The following is a 19,793-nucleotide window of genomic DNA, read 5'->3' as shown; positions in this document are numbered from 1 at the left end:
CCTGACAGCAATTAGCAAACTGAACTAGATTAAGTTGGAGAAGGACCTAATGTTGTATTAAAAGTATTATATTCAATGCTGACACACTGCCCAGAATCATTATGCAATAAGTACTTTCAAGCACACGTTTTTTTGTTGCTTATACGGAGTAAAAAGAAGACAAAGTTTTTGCTGGAAGCTTATCATACTAAAGATATTGCTCCCAATGCTGTGCAGTTTAATATTTCTTTTAAATTTCTTGATGTCCACGTGCAGAATAAATATTGCCTCACCTTTTTGCTTTTCCTTTCTTAAAAAAGATGAGAAATTTCTTCTAAAACTATAGAAAGCAAATCCGAGCACATAGAACACACACAATTGTAATGCCACCAACTGAGACAATAATTTAATATAAGAATCAGTTACACCCTGTGTAACATAATGTTCTGCAATATTTACATCAGCTAGTACCATGACCATGACCATGCTCATTGAAATATATGATATTCCATCTGAGAAAGGTACATCACTTCATCACAAATAAATCTTCCAAATTCCAGGGGCAAGGAAAACTAAATATATGTCCACATTTACTGCCAAGTAACATTGCAAACTTACAGGATCAAAATCTTCTCTAAGAACCCCTCTACTTGGAGAGGCCTTTTTCACTTCAGCAATCAGACCAGGTAATCCAGTTTGAGAATTCGCTGCCTTAAGAGCTCCAATAAAATTGCGAACAGGTGGAGCATTGTCAAGTGCTTTCTTCAATGTAAAAAGTGGTTTTCTCTCCTTCATCTACAAATCAATATCCATTAACCATTAATACCTGTTTCAATTGTCGAGAGCACAGAACCCCACTCCCACCGGCCACCCCACCCCCCAAATAAATACAAAAGAGAAAAGAAAACCTCCTTGTATAGCCAGTTCAACTGTACCTGTGCTACTTCCACGTCCTTATGCCATATAATTTCTTCGAGAATATTACGTGGGGTGTTACCCTCGTTCTGCAAGCGAAACTCAAAAGGACCAACATAATGCCGAGGAGGTCCACTTGGCGGCCGTCTCCGAATCCTTATCCCTTGGCTTGCAGCCACTTCATCTCGGAACATCCCCACTTCCCACTCTTTAACTTTGAGAGCTTCTCCTTCAGAAATTTTAGATTTCGATACTGTGGCTGATCCGTCTTTCAACTCAGACTAGAAAAGGCAATCAAAATGCATTTTAAATCTAACCATTCTATATTTAAACATAAAGTTTCTTGCTTTCAAGCATTGGACCAAATTTTGCAGCTAATTATCACTTTAAAGAATTATTAAACAAATCACTTCGGCGATAAGATTAACTAAAAACTCACAAAAATAATAAAAAAAATAAAGAACCCTATACAACTTAAACTTTCCACAAGACCCAAAAAATATTACACACCTTAATGTGTCTATATGAATATAACAGGAGGCATAAAATTACCTGCTGGGCCTTCAAAATAGGGGTAAAGATTTTCCAATTGGAAGTGCGACGTGGCACTAGGGTCCGTTGCACAGGCCTCAAGAATGTCGATTTTTTGAGAAATTGTCGAAAAGAAAATCTTGGTTTTGCCGTTGAAGCCGATGATATTACATTTAGACTTTCCATGTACGCAAATCTCTCCAGAAACTGGAATTGAAATTCACTACGTGCAAGCGTGGACGATTAATGTTTAGGGCAAGGAAAGTAGAGTTTTTTTATGCGACGGAGGTTGGATGGTGTTGATGAATTACAGTCGCATTTGTCTAGGAATTACGGCGGAAATAAATTCTTCCGATTACTCTCTGATGTTCCTTGCCATTCTAGATATTTACTCACTAATTTGTCGAGAGTAGATTACGTGAATCTCGATTTTGTTCAGGTTTAGTGACTTCGGGAAGCCCTTGGGGTTCATTTCCGGACAACTTACAACCATACCTCAAAAATTAGGAGAATTTTAAAAAGTAGAAATTACATGGCCGAAGTTTTATTATTCAGAAATTAGGCATTAATTTAATAATTTAAATATTAAATATTTCACCCAAATTCAATTTCAACCTAATTCATTTCTCTCTCTACCTTCTGTATCACCCAAATTCAATTTCAACCTAATTCATTTCTCTCTCTACCTTCTGTATTCTCTCCCTTCTCTTTACCATAAATCATCACCATAGCCATCGACGGCGGTGATTCACGATGGCGACAAAGCTCTAAGCAACAACACCTGTAACTATTCTATTCGTTTTCTCTCTAGTGTAAGGTAGAGGCAAGTCGATGTTGTTTTCTCTTTGTAGTGTAAGGTGGAGGCAGCGTCACGACGATATGGTGTGTGTGGTGGTGAGTCTGGTGCGACGATACGGGTCCGAAACCTGCTGTAAAAGTTCAATCTGGTGGTGCCGAAGTTTTTGGGGGATGGTTTTTTTTTGTTGTATTTGCAATTCTTGGCGATGGCAATGGTGTGGTGCGGTGCAGGTGGTGACTGTGGTGATCGGCCTTTTTTTGGTCGGTGTTCGTTGGAGGTTGTAGTGGTGGTACATTGTTGGGGACTTGGGATAGTGGTGGTGTCGACAGTGAGACGATGGTCGACAGTTGTGTGGTGGTGTCATGTAGTCGATCGTTGTGCTTTGATGATTGTTTTTGTTGTTGTTGGTTGTGGCTGTGGTGGTGTTGTGACAGGGCCAGGTGAATAGTGACTGTGATCAAGTATTGATGGTGAATTGGGATCGAGGATAAAGTTTTAGTGCATGTGACCAATGATTCGGTCTATAATCTTTAAAATTCGATAATCTGTAACTAAAAAAATTTGTGACCAATAAATTTTAAAATATGTGATCCATAAATAAACTGTTACCTGTAATTTGAATGATCTGTAACTTCGAAATAACTCGTGACCTACAAAATTTTTGATTTCTTGCCACGAAATAAACTGTAACCAATTAATTTGATGATATGTGACCAGTAAATAAATTTGTGACCTATAATTATGAATATGTGACCATTAATCGTATAGCTGTGACTTTGTTATATTTATTTAATAAATATTTCTAATGAATTAAATATATGCCTAAGTTTTTAAATTTCAAACTATTTACCTGATTTTTGAATTTGTGTAAATAATACACCTGGATTATGAATTTTTCCCTTTTAAAAAAGTGAAAATTAAATAATACCAGATCTTTGAAAACTTCAATTAAAAAATAAGGTATAAAGTTTTATTATTCACAAATCGGGTATTATTGGTAATTAATCCACCGATTCAATTAAAAACCCTAATCATTTTTACCCATTTTCAATCTCGTCTCTTCCTTCTCCCTTTTCAATGCTGGCTTCTCTATTCTCAATGCCGATGACCCATTCAAACACTGTAACGGTGACGAAGGAAATGCATGGGTGCCAGCGCTAGCGTGGGGAGACGACGCTGCTGTGAATGCAACGTCGCGACATTGCAGTTCTCTTTCTCTTTTATGATCTATAGATTTGGTTTGGGCACGTCTCTACCTTCTCTCTTTTCGACGCAGCGACCTATTCAAATATTGCAACCGACGTAAAGGAGATGCGCTGGTGATGGCAATGGGGCGGGGCGGGAGCCCGTCTCGCTCCAACCCCACCCTGCCCCACGCCCCGTCTCGTCTTAAACAGGGCAGGGCGGGGTGGGCTAGGGTCGGGGCAATTTTTTACCCCGTTTACTGCCCCATTTAATTTTATTTTATTTACACATTTTCAAAATTTCAAGTTATACTATTAAATTATAAAATACAAATTCAAAATTTAAAAATTCAAAACAAATAATGCTCAAATTAACATCAATATTCAAAAAAATGCTAGAACAAACAATATTCAAAAAATATATATATTCACAAGGCAGGGAATTATGCCCCGTCTCGCTCCATCAACCCGTCGAGGTGGGGCGGGGTAAATTGACATCTCTAAGATACGCTGGTACCAGCATGGAAGAGGTGACATTCGTAGCAGCACGAAGCTGCAGTTTTGATCTGTACTTTTTGAGTTTTTTGATCTAGCAACGATTTTGGTTGAAGGTGTTGGTGGGGTGTTAATGGGGACAATGACGGTCGACGATGGTGATGTGGTGACGATGTTGTAGCAACTTCTCTATGCAGCGTAGATATGGGTGGTGTTGTTGACGTTGTGGGGTGACAATGTGATGATGGCTGTACGGGGATCTGGTAGGATGGCAGCGATGGTGATGGTAGCGACGGTGCTCGTGTTGGCTGTGGTGATTTGGGTGCTGTTGGTGAGGTTGGAAAGTGGTGTATCGATAAGTGCATTTTTATGCACTTATATAACTCACAAATATAACCAAAATATGAGCAAAGTGTATGAAATGTGACCTAAATTCGATTGATTCTTGGATTGTAGGGTTTTCGAATGGACTTGATGGAACTCATGAGAAAAAGAAGCAAAAAGGACCAAAACGAATCAAAGTGATAGTTTAGGGACCAAAGTACAAATATCCAAAAGATGAACCAAAGGAGCAATCGAAAAATTGAGAGTACCAAGTACCAATTGGAGGTCAACATGAGCAGATGGAACAAAAGAGTCGAAGAAAAGAGGCCAAGAAACAAGAAGATTGAATTTGGGGACTACAATGGCACAAAACGAAAGGTTTAACACCATGCGGCCGCACAACCCCATCCGAAACTCAAACCAAAGAAATAGATCAAACCATGCGACCGCATGATATAAATTTTTGTCGCGATTCTGCAATATACTTTTTGCGTTATAATTCCTTTGGAACTTGATTGTGACACAATATAAAAATCTAGAACCATCATATTTCGAAGGAGAACACATTGGGAGGCAAGAAACCACATCTTGGAGAGGATTTTAAGCGGGATTAACGAGGATCATCAAGATTTCAAACAATTTCATAACCCGGTGATACTTTTTCTTCAATTTATCATGTATTCAATAATTTTCTCCATGATATGCTAGATTTTTCATGTACTAGGAGATCGATGTACCATATGATGTGATTTCTTTAATTTCTAGTTTTCAATTTGACTATAAACACGTATTGAATGTTTGAATGATTTATATACAATAATTTTCGTCCATAATTAAGTGCACTTAATTATGTAATGTTTGGTGGTTTATTTCATCTGTTCGAGAGAAGATAAATAAATTAGACACGGTATAAATCGTCTCAGGGTTCGGTTGGGGATAGGGATATACCCCTATATTTCGCGTGAATTTTTAGATGTTCATAAAATTACATGCATTCTTATATATGCATTTGTCATAGAGATATAGGTCGGTGATGTATAAGAATAGGTTCTATACATCTCGAGAGAGTGTGTTGTATAGATTTAGGAGCATTGATTCGTCAATAATTTAATCATGTTGTCATTTTGTGAAATTAGGGTTAAGATTGATCATTACATGGGAATTCGTGATCCTAATTTTCATTTAATACAACCAACTCACGTTCTAAACACATAATTTGCATTTTAATTCATTAAAATATCGTTTTGCATACTAAGTTCATTCCAATCTTCAAGTTTGCATAATTAGGGTTTTACTAAGAATAAATTCCTGTTTTGACAAATTTGTTTCGGTTAAGGCTAAAATAGTTTGAATTGAACTATTCAATCTCTGTGGAACGATACTCGGAACTTAACATTCCACTTTATTACTTGTTAACAAACCGTACACTTGCGGTGAATTAAATCGAAAGAAAATATTTCGTGAACATGTATTATTGGGTGGTTTTACCGGTGGTTCTGGTCTTGGTGGTTGTGGTTGTTTCTGGTGGTGGTTACGTTGGCGATGGAAACTATGATGAGCTTGTGGGATTGGGTATTGTTGTTGTGTTTTGTAGTGGTGGTCGTGGTGGTTTCTAGTACGGGTATGTGCTGTAGGTGCAGTGAGCTGCGCGCTGTCATAAATTTTATTTTGTGGTGGTTGTAGATTAGTTTTGGTAATGTGTTTTGCTGGCGATGAGGTTGCGATGGTGATTGTGGTGCCAATTTCGGGTAACAATGATGGTGGTGAGGTTGCGGTGGTATGGTACAAGCGACGGTTAAGAGGTGGTAATTTGTAACCAAGATTAGTGCTGGATTGAGATCGGTGGTAGGGTGTTTGGTGCATGCGACCAACTATTTGGACTAATTATTAATCTGTGACTGTAAAATTCGATAATCCGTGACTAAAAATAATAATCTGTGACCAATACATTTGGAATTATGTGACCCATAGCTAAACCATGACCTGTAATTTGAATGATCTGCAACCTCGAAATAATTTGTGACCTACAAAATTTTTAATTTGTGATCACGAAATAATCTGTGATAAATTAATTTGATGATATGTGACCAGTAAATAAATCTGCGACTTATAATTATGAATCTGTGACCATTAATCGTATAACTGTGACTTTATTATATTTATTTAATAAATATTTTAAATTAATTAAATATATATCTGAATTTTGAAATTTCAAACTATCCACTTGATTTTTGAATTTGTGTAAATAATACACTTGGATTATAAAATTTTCCCGTTAAAAAATTATATGAAAAATATTTTGAAAGTAAGAAATATTTTGTAAAGATATCACTTTTTATTTAAAAAGAAAAAAGTGCAAAAGAGTGTCATAGTGTCACTCTTTAAAGTTAAATGTCGTTTTTTTATTAAAATTTGACATATAATATAACTTTTAATGTCATTTTTATTAAAAAATGACGTTTGTCATTAAAAAAAGTGACAAAAATTTCAAAAGAATGATAGAAAAAAGTGACAACATTAAGCCCTTGTTTGAACTCCATTCTTTTCAAAAAAAATACATTTTAAACAATATTTTGACATCATTTCAACCACATATTCTTCAATAAAATAATATTACACGTAAATTCAAAACTTTTACTTATTTTTTAACTACATATTTTCCATCAATATACTATTCAAAAATTCATTTTCTCTCCAAAATGGGGCTCAAACAGGGCTAAAAAAGTCATAGTTTTTATTTTTTATTTTTTTTAAAAGTGACAAATGCTAAAAAGATTGCGTTTACTTGTATATTTTTCGATAAAAATTCTACATATGGTCAAAGATTACATACATCAAGGGGGACATGGGAGTTGGAAAGTTTAAGCGTTTATACCACTTTGACATAAAGTAATTGACTGATGAAGTGATATAATGTTAGTAGACAAGATGTTATTGATTAAAAAATTGACCGTGTATAAAATAGTTCAATAATGAAGTGTCATGTAACATTATATCAATCATTTTGTCACTATAGCACGATTCAAATTTAAGGAACATTAGACAGAAATGAGATGCAATTAAGATTTCATCACACCCTTTCCTGTATGATATTTTTCTCGAATCTTTTGCTTATGTGTTTGTTCATACCTGTGTTTGAACGGATCAATTTGCATCTCAGTTGAGTCGATTACGTCCCTACTTGGTAGCGTTCAGAGCACGTACTAGAAAAATTTATTGCCACACATTCGGTCTTCACAATCAAAATTGATTGTATGTGTCTATCAAACATGGACATTTAGTGTGATAATAATTTAGATATTTGTTCACATATACGTCTAGTTTACACCTTAAATTTTTAGAAGAGGTGCTTCAATTGGTATGAGAGTCGCCACCTATTTATAAAATTGTTTACATACCATGCCATCAATGAAAAAAATTCGACCTACAGATGAGTTTAAATTGCCCCATTTCAAACCCCTGTTTCAATAATATATTGGAGAAAATTTATGGGTCTTAAACATCATCAAGAATTCTCAATCTCTAATTAAATGGGTGTGCCATGCTAGAGATGCTAAGTTCAGAAGGAATAGCAGCTGCACCTCAACCTAAAAAGGAATAGTAAGAGAAATATCTTAAGTAGTAACTGAATAAAACTTGTACGCTTCTCATTGCAAAACGAAACACACCATATTATTTGGTAATTATACAATACATTCCATTATAATCTAAAACTGTGTATCAAAAGGTTCATTCAGAAATAACATTTAGTTGCAACAGCCATAAGAGGAACTTTTCTATGGACTGAAACGCCTGGGCGTTCACTCATGTCCAAATCCTCTCCTTTTGCTCCATTAGGCAATTCCCAATCAAATTTCTGAATAATATTTGCCAACACAAGTTCGTTAGTTGCCATTGCGAAAGAGATCCCTGGACAACCTCTTCGACCGGCCCCAAAAGGGATCAACTGGAAATCGAGTCCTTTGATATCTATCGATGAATTCAAGAATTTCTCTGGCTGAAACTTTTCTGGTTCGTCCCAATAAATAGGGTCTCGGCCAATGGCCCATGCATTTGTCATGACCATCGTCCCTGCTGCAATGTCATAGCCCATTACGTTGACGTCCTTTCTTGCTTCTCGAGCAACTAATAATGGGATTGGCGTGTGGTATCGTAGAGTTTCCTTCACAACGGCTTTCAAATAATGCATTTTTTCTAAGTCAGCATCTGTTACGTCCTGTTTGCCATTGAGAATTCCCCTCACCTCATTTTGCAACTTTTTCATAACTATTGGGTGCCTTAAGAGCTCTGTCATTCCCCATTCTAGAACTGTGGATGTGGTATCTGTTCCAGCAGAAAACACATCCTGAAACAATCAAGAAAATTAAAAAAAAAAAATAATAATAATAATAATAAATAAAATGTAAAGTTCAGAAATTTAATAGTCACAAGCTTTTAGATGAATTTTTTTCAAAGTAGACAAAAAAAATCTTACTACCAACTATTTATTCATGGAAATTATGCATCTTTATCGTTTTGAAAACGACAAGTAATCTGACTTGGGCATGAGGGAACGTTGAAGGTAAAGTTTAAGTAAATATGTGTACCATCTCTAGTAGATCGATATGGTAATTAGAGGATTCAGAGATCGCAGAAATTTTGAGCTAAAGTCTAGTTGAAACTCAGTAGTGTTTTGATAAAATAAATATGGTTAGCGTGTAAAGGGTGCGTCGAAAATAAAATTTAAATGAATAAATGTCACCTACCAAAATGATTGATTTGATACTATCTCTATCAATGGAAACACCAGTATTATTGTCCTTGTAAATCCTAAGCAGAATATCAACAAAATTCTCTTTGCTTTCATCCTTTCCACTTGGATTTTCCACACCATTTTTCAGGTGTTCTTCAATTACTCCTTCGAGAAATTCGTCAAGTTCTTTAGCAACATAATCCACTCTAGCATCAAAACCATTAACACGATTAATCCACGCCAGCCAAGGAATGAATTCGCCAACATTAATACTCCCCAAAAGTCCCAAAAATTCGCTAATCAGCTCCAGAAATTTCTCCCCAATTGCCCCATCCCTGTACTTCCTTCCGAAAGCTGATCTACAAACAATATCATTCGTAATCGCCATAAACAAGTCACTCAAATTCAATGGAGATGAAGAAATACATGATTCCTTAATTTTTTCCATCATCAAGGCTGTTTCCTCTTCCCTTATAGCACAAAATGATTGTACCTGGAAAAATACACAATCAGAAAATTTATTAATGGAGTTACTCTACAAGTTAGTTAGCAGCTCAACTTATTTACGAAGAGCACTTAGCTTAAAAGACAGGCAGCAGCCATAAATTGGCTCTGTCTTTCGACATATCAAGAGTGATAGTGTCAAAATAAGTTAGCTTCTTCGACAAAAGAAGCTTGGCCAAACATGCTCTTAATACACACTAATTACCTCCCTCTTATTATTTATTTATGAACTGTTGTTATCAAATTTCTGTTAGTACCCTTTTGTTACTCAAAAGCTGGAGGACAAAAATGCTTTTCAATTGTCTCCAGTACTCTCCATACGGTGCGACGGCTAAATCCTTCATGTCGTAGAGAAGTCGCTTCATAACGCTGGATTCCGGCCGGTTTGCGAAGATTACATCATGGGTTTTCATAATTTCCCGCGCGGCGTCTGGCGATGAAACAACGAGTGTTGGAACTTTTCCGAAGTGTAGAAGCATTAAGGGTCCATGTTTTTTGGCCAGGGATTGAAGAGAACGGTGAGGGAGTGTACCGATTTGGTGAAGGTTTCCGAGTATTGGGATTTTTGCTGGCGACGGAGGGAGTGTTTTCTTGGCCGTAGGCGTTGGTTGCCGCCGTTTCATGAGGAAACATATGAGAATTGTAGATATGAGAGTACATAGAAATGGATTTTGTAATATGGATTGAGTTATTTGTTGCTTGAAACTCAACATGCTCCCTCCTTCTCTTTTACGATTGTATACTTGTGTTTGTGTTTTACTGTTGAGTACAAGATCTGTATGGTACGAGGCTCTTCTATATAGAGACATGCAGAAATGCAGACAAAAATGCACCAATTTTTTAGGGTAAATTTCACTTTGGTCCTCAAACCTATGATTTTTAACATTCAAAGTCCCAATCTTTTCAAAAATTGTTCCTGAAGGGGAGGGGAGCTGGAGATGTGCATATGTTTTTCCTTCCTTCTTTTTCAATTTTTTTTTTGCCCTTTGTTCTTCTTCTTCTATTTTCTTTAGAAGCCCTTGTTTGAGCCCTATTTTGGGGAAAAATGAATTTTGGAATAATTTATTGATGGAAAATGCGTGACGTTTTGAATTTGTGTGTAATATTATGTTATTGAAAAAATGCGGTTGAAATTATGTCAAAATATTGTTTAAAAATATTTTTTTGTGGAAAGAATGGGGCTCAAACAAGGGCTAAATTTGTTTTAAATCAAACTAAGGTTTACGAAGGTGATTTTGCTCAAAATTTGAATTTTCAACAATCAAACTCATTATTTCTGTCGCAAAAGGACTTTAGTCGCAAGAGTTTGAAAGATTTGAGATTTCGAGCGTTAAAAATCAAAGATTTTGTGATGCAGTTTATCCATTTAATACACTATTTTCAAAGCAAAAATAAACATTTGACTGAATCACAAAACTCCACATCCGATCGATTGATTTTATGCAAATATGATAATTGCGTGTTGTGGAGAGAGAGAGGGAGAGAGAGGTTGACGTTACCATCAAGATATGTGACGCGAAACAGCTCGATTCGCGTCTCTGTTGACTCAATTTACGTCATTGTTTGGCCAGCTATTTTTTAGTTTTGTTCATAGCAATTTTTCTCCTCCAAACAAAAATAAAAAGACAAGAAAGGATGACATATGAACTGATAAATTATTAAATTCATTGCCATGCGTTTCGTGTATTTCGTGCATTGCAATTAAAATTGAATTTAAATGTTGAAAATCTTTCCTTGTGAATCTTTCAAACATTGACAGGTACTTTTTTTTCCTGCAAAATAATGGTGTATTTAAATTTTAATTTTGTGTTCTATAAATATAAAATAAATATCTAGTAAGCTCTTTTTTCTTTTTTTTTTTGATATCCAGGTATCCCAATTTATACCAGACAAAATTCTGGACCTCCAAGACCCATGCCCTTAGAATCTTGGAGGGGATAAATCGCGAATTATGCCTCAATTGGATATATCTAGTAAGCTCTTGTTTGAATCTCATATTTTAATAATACATTTTTCTTAAAACTCATTTTCAACCACATATACTCTTGATAAAGTAACATTATATGCAAATTTAAATTTTTTCCCATTTTTAATTACACATTCTTTAAAAATTCACTATTTCAAAATTTATTTTTACTAAATAATGGAGCTCAAACACGGCTTGAATAAGAATAATGACTAATGAAATTTAAAGATTAATATGGAAAACAGAGGTTGGCCATTTTGAGGAGATTTGACATGATATGCTGTAAAAATGTAACATGTTTAACCATTTCTATCACTCAACCAAAGTCTCTTTAGGTACGAATGTTATTTTCTACATATTTGATTTGTAATGAATTGATTAATAGAAAAACGATTGTACTATATGCATAAAAATAAATAAATAAATAAAATTTACCGACTAAATGACATGACGAGATTTGACGAATCAAAAACTTTCCGATCAAAATTTATATTTGCCATTAACCCACATTACATAAGCACGATGTTTAAGTAGTAAAGGGATTTTGACAATTTTAATTTAATTTATTGCCACATCATCAATCGATAAAAGATGATTTACAACTGCATTTTCTATAGAAAAAACATTACACATGTCATTCCTTTTTAAATTTGTAAGATCCAACATATTAATTTTACAAGCAATAATCAGTGTACACCTACGTTAAAAAAAAAAAAAAAAAAAAAAAAAAAAAAAGAAGGAAGATTCAGTGTACACCTAGATCACTCAAAAATTGAAGACCTCTTAGACTGAGTTCATAGGAATGATCTAACCGAGTTCTAATTCTCACAAGCACTTCTCTAATTTTCATGTCGAACTTCAATCTCTGATTAACAATCAACGAGTCCAAAAAAATTTCAAATCTCATGTATCACAACATGGTTAAATTAAGGGACATGACATGCTACACACTTCAGAGTCCAACAATTGCGTTAACTATAGAAGCACGTGTCTCCTTATCATACCTCCTCTCGTTTTCTACACTAAGCAAAGATACTACATAAAATACATGAAAATTTTTGAGAACTCAACCAAATTATATCAACTTGTGTTCTTAAACAATAACTCTTTTCATCATAATCATTTTATACATTCGACCCTCACCCCATCTCCTCTTTTTTGGTGACCCATAATGTAACATTCTACTCTATCATAAGCTAAACACATTTCAAAACTTATTAGTGCAAAGATCTAACTTATTAGCGCAAAAGTCTCGCGAGTATTTTCTACATCAATATCACAAGTCCTAACATAATAACTACAAAGAGATTGAATGGAAAGAGTTTTTATTTTGATTTCATAAAAGAAAAAAATGAGTGAGTGGTTGGACAATAACACGAAATTGAAGAATGGGTGGGAAAGCACCCACATCCATACATGACAAATAACAATGAAAAAAATATGACAAATAATTATTTTTTCTTGTTTTTGGGGTATACGGAGGATAATGTTATAAACATAAGAGTAATTAGATTCACAACATAATTCTTACTTCTTGAGATACATTTTAATTACACATAAAGTTTTTAATCTTTGTCTATTATAGCACTTTTGCTTCTAACTATTTTTCATGTCATTCTCATATTCAAATTTTTCATTAGTTAACATATTTTGTATTTCATAACAGTTTTACGTTCAAAAGCCCTTTGAAATTATGTAAAACAACTTATCTTTCCATCATATTTTTAGAAAATAAATAAATAAAGAGTGTGAAGAATATATTTCTCTCGTTTCCAAGCATGAAAACAAAATATTTTGGTATAAATCTTTATCAATGACTGAACGTACTAATTAATGGAATGTTGAAGATAAGAATTCGACCAAAAAAAAAAAATTGTTATAATGAATAAAGATCGATAAATTTAACGGCGACGAAAATGTGGTGAAACATGTAAAAATGATGGTGTCAGTATAACTTCCCTAAATTTAATTATAAACCATCATAAAATATAAAATCTTATAGTAGGTACGATTCTTAACATTAAAAAATTATTTTTTACTGTCGTGAGCTGAATAATACTATTAATATAAAGAATGAAACACTAATAGACAAATACTTTAGTTATATATGATAGCATAAAAATTTCTTTAATCGTTCAATCAAATTATTGGACGTAGTTGACAATCGGTCAACGCAAAGTTAGCCGCCCATGTTGCACCTAATAAATTATACACATTGGATGTGTTAGTTACCGGGATTGGCAAATTCAGAGTCAATTATGCTAGTCGTACGTTTGTAATGTGTCAAAATTCATGTCATTGATTGTTTAAATTAATGTATAAAAAGTTATCATCTCACAACAATGTCAAATTTGATGTAAATGTAGCGAAATTGATACACAATTGTATTCCCATGCCAATAATTTCAATAGTAACAAGAAATCTAAGGTCTTCCTGTCAAACTACCGCAATAATGTTTTTTATGAGTTCTCGTACAAATTTGCAAATAGTTTGGTTAGATTAAGTGTAGAGAGATAGTTAAAATTTGAAACTCAGAATGGTTGGAGTGATTCAATCTGTAAGCACTACCATCATAATCCAATATTGTCGCATGATGTGTTGATCGAGGAAAATACTTGGATCATTAATTGTATGTAATAACTAACATTCTCCGATTGCAGAGTCCTTGGGAGTTTAAATCATTGGCTCATGATCGGTGCTGGTGGTGGACTTTATTGTGATGGTAGCTGATTGTGGTGGCCGACAACTATGGGTTGGGTAGGTGCGTGGGATAGGTGGGTCTGGGTCGGGTTATGTAGGAAAAGCAATTCTTGAAGTTTAAGATAAAGAGTCAGTTGAAATTAGAATTTGGTCAAAAGTATTTTTGTGAATTAATTATAAAATACAACATGCAATGAAAATTTCACATTATGAAACAAGAAAGCCCCAAGTCGCCTTGCTCGGGCCACATGTCTAACGAGCAAACCCCACCATAACCTACCGAAGAAAATGTGACGATGTCTTTATTTAATTAATCATTGTTAAATTTTAAGATGTTGAGTTTCTTAATTTCGTGAATTTTAAAAATCAAGCTTTCAAGTGACACACGAGTTTGATGAACATAATTTGAGTGTATAAAGTATTCGAGATTCTACAAATCCTAGTGTTGGAAAATGAAAAATTTATGTTTGGGTGGGTTTCTCATGTTCCCATTCACTAGTGAACTGTGTTTGGCAGACAACCGCTTATTATTTTTGAATTCTTGAAATTTTCATATAGTTTTTCATTATCTTTAAATTTGCACTTAAATGAAATTAAGTGGGAGAAAAATTTTGAGAACTACTTTGCACAGTTTCTTAGACTGGGGATGATATTGTACCAACCTCCTAAGTTTCGGGACTAGTGCTGCAATTTTCTAGATAAAACAAATGTGCTGAGTGGTTAGACAACGACAACTAGAAAGTTACAATAATTTAATGAGCATAATGGTGGCAAGGATGCGTTGGATGGGGCTCCACACCTATGTTATATGTGACAATGGAAATTTAAAAATACGCCGATTACTTTTTCTTCCCCGTCTTCACGGACATAACGAGGATAAAGAGAGATACAATTTTATATCATCAATAATTGTATTGCTGAGTACGATGAATTGAATGTGTTAGGCCTAATCTAAGATGGAGTTCACGTGATCTAATATTTAGAATTTCCCTTTATCTTTGATTTTGTGTAAGTATGCACATCCTGCAAAGGTAGGATAAAACATTTGTTTTCATATACTTCACGATTGAGTGTAGAGCCAAATCTATTATTTAAAGCTCAAGTAAGTTGACTCGAGTATGCTAATGGCTCGAGTAGAATAGACGATGGTTGAAGTGACTTAGTCCATATATTGTAAAATCATAACTTTTTATGATAACGTCAATTGATCAGATAAAACTATGGGCACTTGACATTTGGTCCATGTGAATTGTACTTGTGAGCCGCCCGAAGTGAAAGTTATGGAACGTGGGAAGAATCGTTATCCTGATTATGAACTTAACAACACTACTGCTTTGTTAATTGTCAAACATAAAATACTAGCACCCATCAGCATAGATTTCCCCCCTCCATTAGAGAGCAAGATACCTTCCCCACCATTATGGTCCATGTGTAACAATCAAAACTCTTCGACCATGGATTCCTTGGGGATTTGAATAGTGGGCCTCAAGATAAATTAATCTAACACGACTTGTCGATTGCATCTAGAATGAATTATAATTATTCATACGATTAAATTATTTCGTATCTGATCTATTTCAATAAACACACAATAAATAGAATTCATACCAAATCCAAAATAAAGTCTAATATGGAACAAAGAAATGAAAAATTGCAATAACGGTCCCTAATCTTTCACTTTTTTTGCAAATCTCATCATAACCTTCACTTTATATCATCCACAATTCCAAATCTTTTCAGAAATATGCACCTAAGGTATAAATAGATGATTGTTAGCAGACAAAAAAAAGTCAAGATTTGATCAATTTGGACCAAATTAAAAAGGGTATAACGGTACTTTGTATTTTCCTAAATATTAACAATTAAAATAAAAAGAAAAGAAAAAAGACTGCTCACTGACATGATCCGTCCCAAATTACCCTTATGGACCCAATGCGTATTGATAAGTGTGTTTTTACACACTTATTTAGCTCACAAACATGACTTAAATATGGACAAAGTAGTTGAATTGTGACTTAATCTCGTTAAATTTATGCAATGTAGGTGTTTCTATGGAAAAGATGGAATTCAGAAGAAAAGAGCCGAAAAATGACCAAAACGGAACAAAGCGATAGTTCGGGGACCAAAGGTGTAAATATTGAAAAGTTGAGCTAAGTGCAGAACTAGAATGAAAATATACCAAGCATGAGATTGAAGACGATACAAGACGATTGGAGGAAGAAAGAAGTAACCTTGGACTGAATTGAAGAAAAGTGAAAGATGAAGGACTAAATTGCAATTAATCAAAAGATGAGCCGAGCAAATGATCAAGGAATTGATTGACCCAAACATCAATTAAGAGTCAATATTTGATAATGAAACAAAGGAAAGAAAGAAAAGAGATCAAGAAAAGAGAAAATGGAGTTCATGGACCAAAATGGCAAGGTTGTAAAGTTACAACCTTGCGACCGCATGTAACTTTACCATGCAGCCGTACATGGTCTAGTAGGGTTTAAATCGAGTTGAAAAATTGAACCATGCGGCCGCATGGCTTCAAGATCGAAAAAAAATCTGAACTTCCGTTTTTAATTGAAACTCTTTTGGGGCTCCGTGAGGACATGATATAAAAGCCAAAATTTATCAGAAATAGGGCAGAACGTCCAGGGAGAAGAAGAATACTACTTTTGGAGGCAAGGAACACGAACTTGAAGCCGATTTCACAAGGATTCAAGTGGGTTTTCAAAGTTTTATTCAAGATTTCAGATTTCAAGAACTTTCATACGGGTGTTATTCTTTCTATTTATTAATTTCGTTTTTTCTGTAATTATGAATCTTCTAGGCTAGGTTTTCAATTACTAGGTGATCGATGAACCGTTGTTTGTTATTTTAATTCTATATTTCATAAATTTAATATAAAGACTCGTTTGGATGATTTGATTGGTTTACATGCATTAATTTTCTTCCGCAATTAGTAGTCAATGATTGTGTGAGTATTGATGACTTATTTCTTACATTCGAGAGAAGTGGAATAGGTTTGATAATGTGTAAATTGACATAGGGTCCGATAGGGAATAGAGATATATACCCCTATGCTTTATACAATTCTTAAATTGTTCACAAAACTACATGTATTCTTGTATGTTTGCATCATCCATAGAGATATAGGCTGGTGGTGTGCAAGAATAGGTCTAATATATATCAAGAGAGTATATTGGATAGAATTAGGAACATTGAATTGGCAAATTTTCATCGAATCATTAATTTTATGAAATGAGGATTTTTATAACTTCAATTGGGAATTCATGATCCTAGTGACTTTAGTTTCATTAATTTCCATAAATTAGCTTTTGAATTTGCATAATTTCATTTACTTGAGTGTTTGAGCCATTTAATTAGAGAAATTTCGAAATTAGGGTTTTCAATAGAAATTAGGGTTTTTAGTTGAAATTAGGGTTTCTTCATTGAAATTAGGGCTTTTTGCATTTATACCATATTTTCACTCAATTAGATTCGGTTAAGGTAAGATTATATAGAATTGAACTACTCAATCTCCGAGAGACGATATTCGGACTTTTTAAAATCCACTTTATTACTTATTATGAACCGTACACTTGCGGTTGTTTTAAATTGAAAGAATTATTTCGTGAACACGTATCGTGCGTCGATGGTAGATACCAACTAAATTCCGGATCCACCACCAAGACAACTTTGAGCTGCTTTCATTGTGACGAATTTTTAAAAGAATTTTGACAAAGTTCCCTTTGAAACATGAACTAAACCACCTGAACAATACTCAATTTTCTCAACACATGTACATATAATTTAAAATAGTATAGACTAGCCCCTCAAAACGCAACTATTCAAAATATAGTGTACTAGAATGATATTTACATTCATTTACAAGCCAGAGGACTCCAAGTGCACAACATTTACAAAAATACAGCGAACCCATTATATGGATACATGAATTACAAACTTTTTTTGATAACATATGCATGCATCACAAAAGAATCATAAAACTATATAAACTGACAGAACGAGTCATATAACTAATGATAATGCAGATCAACAAGTTCCAACACTGTTCAACTTAACTACTATTTGATAAGGAAAAAAGGGATGACAAAATATATAAGTTTGTAATTGAGAAAGTGGATATTTCGCAAATAAATATACTTTTTTTCTATTTATACAAAATTGTTGAAAATACTTATACTATTACAATTTTAAGAAAATCTAAAATCTGAAAATATTTTTAAGATTAAAACATAGTGAAATCATAAAATTCTTTACTTTTTATCATGAATAAACCACTGTAAGGTATAACGGATATAACAAATTTGACATCCAAACTATGAGTAAAAATATCGTTTCCCAGTATTATAAGCCGAAATCTGTAAACTAAATAACAAAATTCTGTAAATCTAAAAGCTGTTAAGTTGTATAATATTAAAACAACGCACCAAAAAAGTACCCAAAATAACCATACTCATATACCGATTAATCTCGAAGTACATGGCAATGTTATTCAATTCTGTAATTCTATAATTTTGGTCATGTGCACGCAGAGCTGTCCAAAAGCTATAATCTAGTTATACACTGTAAAAACACATTCACAACAATACAGAACGAGTAAAATCACTTCAACTGATCATACACTTTAAAAACACATTCACACTAGTATAGAGTAAGTAAAATAACCATATGTGATCATGCACTATAAAAAAAACATTCACACCAGTGTATGACTCCTTATGTAATTATTGGTTTAGTGTGGGGTACAAGTGGCATTGTATAGGCGGTAATCCCTTTTTTTTTTTTTTTTTTTTTTCTTTTTCACCCCGAAACTCTACCCCCAAACCCATCCTCCATGCCATTTCCTTTCGGGGTATTATTATAAATGACCTGCTACTATTCATTTTTGATAAAATGTCTATTATACCCTTAATGAAATAATTTATCATATATTGCACAAGATATCCTTAATTTATTGGGATAGTTTTAAATTCTTCTATTTCTCTCATTTCGAGTTTTAATATATAGTTTCATCCTTTGATCTAATAAATTAGCATAATCTGTAATATAATTGTCATGTAATTTACTAAGATTATCAAATTCCTTTGATAATATATCCATAATCTCTAATTGAGAATAAATATTTTCTATTTTTTCCATTAATCTATCTAACAGATTATCTAATCCTTTAATTGTATAACCTGGCATTATTCAAATAATTCCTTGCAAACTTTATGAATAATAACATTTTAGATAAGTTTTTTGTAAACATGAACAATAATAATCCCTACAATTCTTTCAAGATATTAGAAGAATTCTTTCTAAATTTAACAAAGACAATAATTTTACCTTACTTTTGATCTTAAATCTGTATTCTTAGAACCGAGTGACCTTCAGGCTCTGAATCTGCAAACTGCTCCCTTAAACGGCCTCTTGCCTCAATGGGAATTCTGCTATTTCAATTTCTTGCCCTCACTGTATCTTTTCTTAAGAATAGAGATCTTAAGTAAAGAAAATTCTCTCTTTGTTAAAGTAAGAAAGAGATTATCTTCTTCAATCTATCAAGAATCTATGGGATAGTAAGTTTAGAAACTCATATCTTTCTGATATCAAAAGATTGAGATTTTATTTCTATAATGATTTATACAAGATTTATATTGTATACAAGGG

General features: G+C 33.7%; 1 protein-coding gene and 1 pseudogene across 1 annotated transcript; both read right to left on the bottom strand.

The window, feature by feature from the left end:
• Positions 1–1,937, bottom strand: part of LOC111406470 — a 5,622-nt pseudogene extending 3,685 nt beyond the window's left edge.
• Positions 1,938–7,849: 5,912 nt separating this feature from the next.
• LOC111405306 (cytochrome P450 71A8-like) lies at positions 7,850–10,290 on the bottom strand. The gene is made up of 3 exons (XM_023034131.1): positions 9,721–10,290; positions 8,973–9,452; positions 7,850–8,572 (listed from the first exon to the last, which is right to left on the bottom strand). The coding sequence occupies exons 1-3, from the start codon at positions 10,270–10,272 to the stop codon at positions 7,961–7,963; spliced, it is 1,644 nt and encodes a 547-aa protein (XP_022889899.1). The 5' UTR covers positions 10,273–10,290; the 3' UTR covers positions 7,850–7,960.
• Positions 10,291–19,793: the final 9,503 nt, after the last annotated feature.

The sequence above is a fragment of the Olea europaea genome, chromosome 12, assembly GCF_002742605.1.
Source record: "Olea europaea var. sylvestris chromosome 12, O_europaea_v1, whole genome shotgun sequence".
Lineage (NCBI taxonomy): Eukaryota > Viridiplantae > Streptophyta > Magnoliopsida > Lamiales > Oleaceae > Olea > Olea europaea.
Note: the sequence above shows the minus strand (reverse complement) of the source record. Positions and strands in the feature narration are given on the sequence as shown.